Genomic DNA, 7,088 nt, shown 5'->3' with positions numbered 1-7,088 from the left:
CAAAACCAACCAAAAACACAAATTCAAACCCAAACAAAAAAACACAAACAAAAACGAAAAAAGAAAGAACAAAAACGAACCAAATCAAAACGCAACCACTAACGCAAACCCACCTAAACACAATAAAAACACTAACGCGAACATAAACGCCCGGGGCGGAATCACCTGTTTCAGCTTAATGAACGACTATAGTACCCCAAATTATTCATAGTCTTTTGCACTCACTTAAACGAACGCGCCTGTTTCAATTTGATGAACATTTATAATACTCCAAGCTTATCCGTAAAATACCTACAACATTTGCACTTGATCAATCCCCGCTAATTATGTAATTATTATTTTTTCCCAACACCAAAACAAAGTAATTAAAACGTAAATTCTTTTTCACAAAATGCAATGGTTTTATAAAGGGAAGTAATTGTGTTTTCCTAATTTATCAAAGGGAAGTAAGTGCTATAGGACTAAATAAAGACATAATTAGAATTTTTGTAAAAGATGATATTTTTTTAAAACTTGCGTTGAATGAACATGCCGACAATTATTACTATAATTTGAAAAATGAAAATTATTTCCCAACACTTTCAATAGCAATTTTTTTAACTCATAAATTTAGAGAAATACGCACGATAATATTCTAATACTTTAATCCATCCAAGACCAACGATGATTGAAGATATTTAAGCGATGTCGATGTCGATAAAATCATCATTTCACGTTCGTGTCCAAGACACATGGGGCAGATGAATTAGAGTTCATCTGTTTCAGAGATCCCGGCATCAGAAGGGCTAGTCTGGTCAACATACTTTTCCCACACGCTATTTTCTTCAACGCACCTATAAATTTAAACAGAGGTTGCAATTCTTTTGACTTTTATTTCTTGTTTACAGTCCCATGATTACCGTTACTGCCCCCCCCCCCCACACGCACGTAGCCCCTCCCTCCCAGTTTAACGACCGTGGGTTCAAGTACTGCGAGGGCGACGTGACGAGCTAACAAGCCCAGACCCGACAGGTAAGACTAGATCAGACAGGTGAGGCTAGATCAGACAGGTAAGACTAGATCACACAGGTGAGGCTAGATCAGACAAGTGAGGCTAGATCAGACAGGTGAGGCTAGATCAGACAGGTGGGACTAGATCAGACAGGTGAGGCTAGATCAGACAGGTGAAGACGGTATCAGATGATCAGGTGAGAAGGTTTTATCCGTCTAGTGATGTAACCGTGTCAGTCCGTTTGATGAAATGTAAGCTCCTTTCCTTTTGTCCCATGCACCGTCTGATCTGAAGTTGAAACAAGAAAGAGAGGAAGGGTTGGTGTTAGAAAAGAGTTATCCACATTACACAGGATGACATTTAATTCAGTGTTTATCCGGGAGAGGGGGGGGGGGAGTCGGACACTGGTAAAAGTTTATATTTTCTATTAAATATATTTTTCTATTTCATTAGTGAGGGGAGGGGTGTGAAGGGTGGGGATGTGCACGTGCTCGAATGGTATGTGTGTGTGTGGGGGGGGGGGGGCAATATCCGCCCCCCCCCCCCAACCACGAAGAGATGCCACAGTTAAAAGGCTGGAATTTTCTGTACGCCGCATTAAAATGGTTCAAATTTAAATTTAAACATATTTAAAGAGCTGGTGTTTAGTTTAACTATAACCATATTTACGGGCCAGCGTCACATTTTTACCACACGTAAATCGACATTTAAAGGGCAAATTTAAACGACAAGTAGAGGGCTGCCATTGAATTGTAACCAGATATGAAGACGGGACGTGAGGTGTAGCTCACATTTAGGTGGCCGGACGATTAACGATATCCCCTTAAGTGGTGTGGTGTGGTGTGGTGGTAAGATGCTAGGATTACAACAATCCCGGCCATAGCCTCAGCCAAGGTAACCGCTAGCGTCCCTTTTTTAACCTGACGGTCCATGGGGAAAGGTGAAGGTCGGGGATAGTGTCCACTGAGCTCTGAGGAGGACGTGAGGACGTTCAGGGGGAGAGAACTAGAACGGCAGCCGTGTACCCCGGGGGCAGTAGGTAGATGAACTCTACTTCACCTGCTTTTATAACCATATGAACTGGGTGCGTTAGTTTTATACTCACTCTAGATTCCTATACTGCAGGTAGATCTCTATGTTAATAATGTTATTGTCCCACGGTATTTTTCCCATGGATGAGGCTGGCTAAAAGACATTAATTGAGTTAGTATGGGCTTGACCGAAGAACCAACGACCTATCCAAAATATTATTACAAGGGACTGTGCTAGGAGGGAGAAGAAAGGGAAAGCAAAGACGACACTGCTACTACATGGATTGGACAGGGATGCCCGTCTCAGAACTAACCAATAATGCTGAGGACCGAAATGGATGGCGGTGAGTTATACGGTAAACCAATTAGGGTAAAAGATGATGATGGTGATATATATATATATATATATATATATATATATATATATATATATATATATATATATATATATATATATATATATATATATATATATATTGGGTTTGAGTTAGGTACCCATCAGAGCTGAGTGGACTCACGGACGTTCTACTGACTTGGATGCGGATTCGAATTAAAGATCTTCTGGTTAGCAGCCTATATCACTACCGCTTAGGCCACTCCGTCCCTCCGTGTAAGTGCATACATATATATAACGCCCTGAGTTTTGTTTATATTTTTCTAATTTCAGGGAATCTTAAAAAAAAACCCTCAATTATTCATTCGATAATAGCCCATGTTATGCACCTGATTAAACAGACAGCCGCACCAATCAGCCGGTTGAAAGTTCGGGTAAGTTTAGTTTAAAAATAAGATATGAGCTAGCTAGTGTACAACTGTACTTAAATAACGCGGGTTGAGATTTATTTTCATGGCGCAAGGAAATAATGTTGACATTTATGTATGGATATTTTCCACAGTGAACCCCTGAGTAGTATAGTAGGTCCCCTTTGGGTATTATTGAGGTGGAGGTGGAGGTAGGTGGAGGTGGAGGTGGAGGTGAAGGTGGGACAACTGTTGCATATTTTGACCGTTATTGATTGATTTTCGACCACCTGTTGATTATTTTGACCGTTATTGATTGATTTTCGACCACCTGTTGATTTTTCTTCCTGCTTTTTTGACCACCGGTTGATTATTTTTAACCCGTTGTTGATTGTTCTTTAAACACCTGTTGATTGTTTTGACTAGTAGGTTATTGTTTTGATCGGTATGTTGACCACTTGACCACTTGACCACGTGTTGGTCAGAGGTGGAGGTGGAGGTGGAGCCCCCTATTGATTTGTTTGTATTAAGGGTTAGGGTACCTAGTCGTTGACAAATTGACCAGTTGTTTTATTAACGGTTAAAATAAAGTTATACATTTGTTGACCAGTTGACCAACTGACCAGTTGTTGACCAGTTGACCAACTGATCAATTGTCCACTTGTTGATCAGATGTTGGTTGTTTTTATTGACCTGGACGACAGTCCAGCTTTAACAGTATATAGTAAAATATTATTTCCCCACCCCCAGTGGGGGTGTTGGTGGGGATGATGCGGGTGAAACCCGGGGGGCGGGTAGGAGAGGTGGTAGCAGGTGGTGCCCCCTACCCTTTGTGTGTTGCAATCTCATTCTCCCTTTGTCTGACGTCTGTGTGAGCATGTCCTTTTGTGTGCCGCTACTCGCGTCATACACAAAGGCAGGTGCCGTACCCCATTGTCTAATTCAACTCACGCGCCTTTACTATCGATTTTTTTTAAAAAGTTATGTTTAAACATGTTGACCGTATAAAATCTTTGTTGAATAGGACTGGTGGATGTCGAATTCTACTTGTCTTAATATAAAGAGATACACCACGTGTCAACACCCGGGCGGTTATTCGCCCCACTGGTGGTTTCTACTTGCTTGTTGTGTTTATGGCTTGCGTTTATTTACACACACACACACACACACAACTTACACACAACTTATATCACAACAAAAGACTTCTTATATTTTATGAATTTATTTCAACTTTCTCCAAGTCATCAAACGCTTTTAAAATGTCATATCTCAGGGTGAGTAAACGTTCAAAGGCTACACGAGAGAGATTATTTCCAGAATTATTAGGAAATTTAAGATCTGTACCATCCATAAGATCTCTAAGATTTAAAGTGTTTTTGTTCATGAATTGACTAAAGATCGCTACTTTATAACCACTGTCATTCGTCGTTCGTATTTCCGTCACTTTATTACTACTTCTCTCCACAAGTAACCAATCTTCACTAGACATCTTGAAAGCGCAGAAATAAACGTTTATAATTAGTCCCAATAAGTGGAAGTGTTAAACGTGATATAAGTCGATCGTTAATATATTGTCTAGCCGGTGACGCTGAAAAAGGTTCGAGGATAAATTTTAGGCTAGCTCCCCGAACTTTCTTCAAAACAAAATAAACTGCGGTTAACCCACAGCTGTTGGTTACAATGTCTTGCAAAACTCTTGAATTGTAAACGAATGGTCTGTTTGAATTATTTTTTATAAAAGCCAGAATGGCGGGTTCACGCGGTGGTAATCCAAAACTATCGAAATAAATAAATTGCGATAGACCATATAAAAAAGACCAACCCAGTGGCTGCCTTTATCCTTGGACGAATCTAAATTTATACTGAACGCCGCCTGCTTCGTTCTATCGATACGCGTAGGTAGTTGATCGCACGTTACAACACCAAAGAGATTTGTGCGTTGTACAAATAAATCTGCGGCCAGTATACTTTGTAGTTCTCTTGTGTTCATTTTCGTTTATAGGACGCTTTAGGCGGTGTAATCTGTCAACACTTGTCTCGTTTTCGAAATTTCTAACACCGAATCTAGTTCAGCATACGCAATAACTTGAATCGGTTCAGTTGTAACTTGTGAAAATTTAAGTTCAATGGAAACAGGTCCAGATTTAGCCAATTCAAATTGTTCACCACCCAAAAGACTGGGGCTTAAATCAAAAGCAAACAAGGTATAGCCGTTCTTAAAGTGTTTATAGTCTATACCATTTCCAGCATCTTTTCCAACCATACCCAGAGAGAGGTTACTATTGAAAAATGCTCTAATGGCTTGATTCCTATCAAAGTCCATGACCAGTGGTTTTCCCGATAACGATCGTCCATCAACGCTTACATTTAAATACGTCAAGTGAAAATGTTGAAAATTGAAAGGGTTTTTCGTGTAACTACCATTAAAGGCTGTAGAGGCGACTAGTCCGAGGACTAATCGGGTGGGTGTTTGACTCATATACAAATTGTCTTGATTGTGACTTAACATTCCTTTCGGTATAGCAAAGGTCTTTATAACAACGCGTTTAAAAGGGTATTTTGCATTCATTCTCGTTAAAGCCTTTTCATGCGCGATAGAAATCGCCGGGTTAAGTCTGGCCTTTCTAACCACCAATGTTGCGTGTGTTATCACCGCTTTATACCCCTTGTTTTGGTCTGCTGTCAAGAGAGTGAAACTGTCTTTTGTGGGTGTAAGTTTAATTTTAATGTCAACCCCATTCAGCATATAGCGATCTTGGGTGAAAATGTCAGAGTGTATACGTCCCATCATATCGATCTCATGACTTTCAGCAGCGGTGGTGCGGCGAATCCTATACCCATCATTATTGTCATCTTTGAACTCCTCGAAATGATAGGGTGTGTCCATCGCATATAGAGCGACCGATAGAGACCCATTCTTGGCCTCACCCCCGTAATTTAACGTAGCCTCCAGATAGGCGCGATACGGATAGGTGTTCTCACTAGCGGTGATTAGTGTGTCGTTGAGAGAAATATCCACTTGTGAAAATAAACTGTGCAAAAAATAATTGATGGGTGCGACATCAGAGTCCTCTGGTATGGGATCACCATTCGCTAAGGTCACCTTGGCGCGCACGTGTAAATATGTGTTGAACAAATCTAGATAGTCTTCACTGTTGTCAGAAATTGCAAATTCTATAGGTGCACTTTGTGCCAAGGAGGCTAGGGGATGTATTTCAACAAATTGACCCTCTTCGACGGCAGTTTGTGTCGGGGGTGTACTTAATAAATCCAATCCAGAATGTAAGCACTCACATGAACTTGGGTGAATAAGAGCCATGGTTAAGCAAATATATCTGAATACTTGGGATGCACCTTCTTACGCTTAGCACACGCCTTCGAATGGTTGTGACTTGCTCTGTAAGCTAGTTTTATTCGTTTTTCAAAGGGTTCACCTGGTGGTCTCGACAGCGCACGCTTTCTTCTCAACTCGCTTCCTCTTTGGTTTTGTCCCAGGTGATCAACGGCGCCTTGTAATAAACGATGTCCAGCTTCCTTGGTGTGTTCTTTGAACGATTCTCCAATGTTTCTTCCCGCTAGTGCATCGTTTGCAACATGCAACCCGGTACTAACACCTTCTCTGGGTAAAGCCTTACCTCCCGTCTTTATCCAAGGGAGGACCATTCGACCTAGACCACTAAAGAAACTACCAATACCGTGTCCTCTCTGATTTCTTCCACCGATAAAAATTGGTAAACCATGACCGTACTGGTTACAGTAAAAATCTTCGTACAATTTAGGGTTTCGATGTAAAAGGGTATGTTTCACCATGGTGTGAGTTATTCCAGATCGAAATGTTTACGTGGTCTAAAATGGAGTGTCAACACTGACGTTCCACTTGTGAATGAGAGAGATTGTCCCAACTCGTCGCATAAAAGTATTTCCACTGTGTCGAATGAAAATCAGTTGAGGGGGATGTAGTGGGTTTTGTCGTAAATATGAAAAACGGAACTTGGTTTCTTCTCAACGATCGGTACGGACCGAAGCAAAGGGACCATGACATCGCCAACCGGTCTCGTTTCTACGAGGTCACAATAGACGAATACCGTTTTTACTTCGTCTTCAGGGATATGTTTCTCTCTAACTCTACCAGGAACATGCAAATAGCTTGTCAACCTGTCACGGACGGTACTTTCTATTCCTGTCGCAATTACTTTTACGACAACTTTCTTAAATCCCTTGTTACAGTTTGAAATTACAACTTCCACTTTTTGTTCATCAATATCTCTTTTTATTAGTTTTTTTTATATTGTTAACAAGCGAGTCTATGTAATTATATTTGGTCT

General features: G+C 40.7%; 1 protein-coding gene across 1 annotated transcript; it reads right to left on the bottom strand.

The window, feature by feature from the left end:
- Positions 1-4,771: 4,771 nt before the first annotated feature.
- Positions 4,772-6,082, bottom strand: LOC131953372 (uncharacterized protein F54H12.2-like). Its single transcript, XM_059316533.1, has one exon. The coding sequence runs from the start codon at positions 6,080-6,082 to the stop codon at positions 4,772-4,774; it is 1,311 nt and encodes a 436-aa protein (XP_059172516.1).
- Between the last annotated feature and the right edge of the window lie 1,006 nt (positions 6,083-7,088).

Source organism: Physella acuta, unplaced genomic scaffold, assembly GCF_028476545.2.
Source record: "Physella acuta isolate Inbredline_101_S28 unplaced genomic scaffold, ASM2847654v3 ptg000918l, whole genome shotgun sequence".
NCBI classification, from domain to species: domain Eukaryota; kingdom Metazoa; phylum Mollusca; class Gastropoda; family Physidae; genus Physella; species Physella acuta.
Note: the sequence above shows the minus strand (reverse complement) of the source record. Positions and strands in the feature narration are given on the sequence as shown.

What these genes read in the sequence shown, in the direction of transcription:
- LOC131953372 (XM_059316533.1), bottom strand. Translation starts at nt 6,082, where the DNA reads ATGGCTCTTATTCACCCAAGTTCATGTGAGTGCTTACATTCTGGATTG.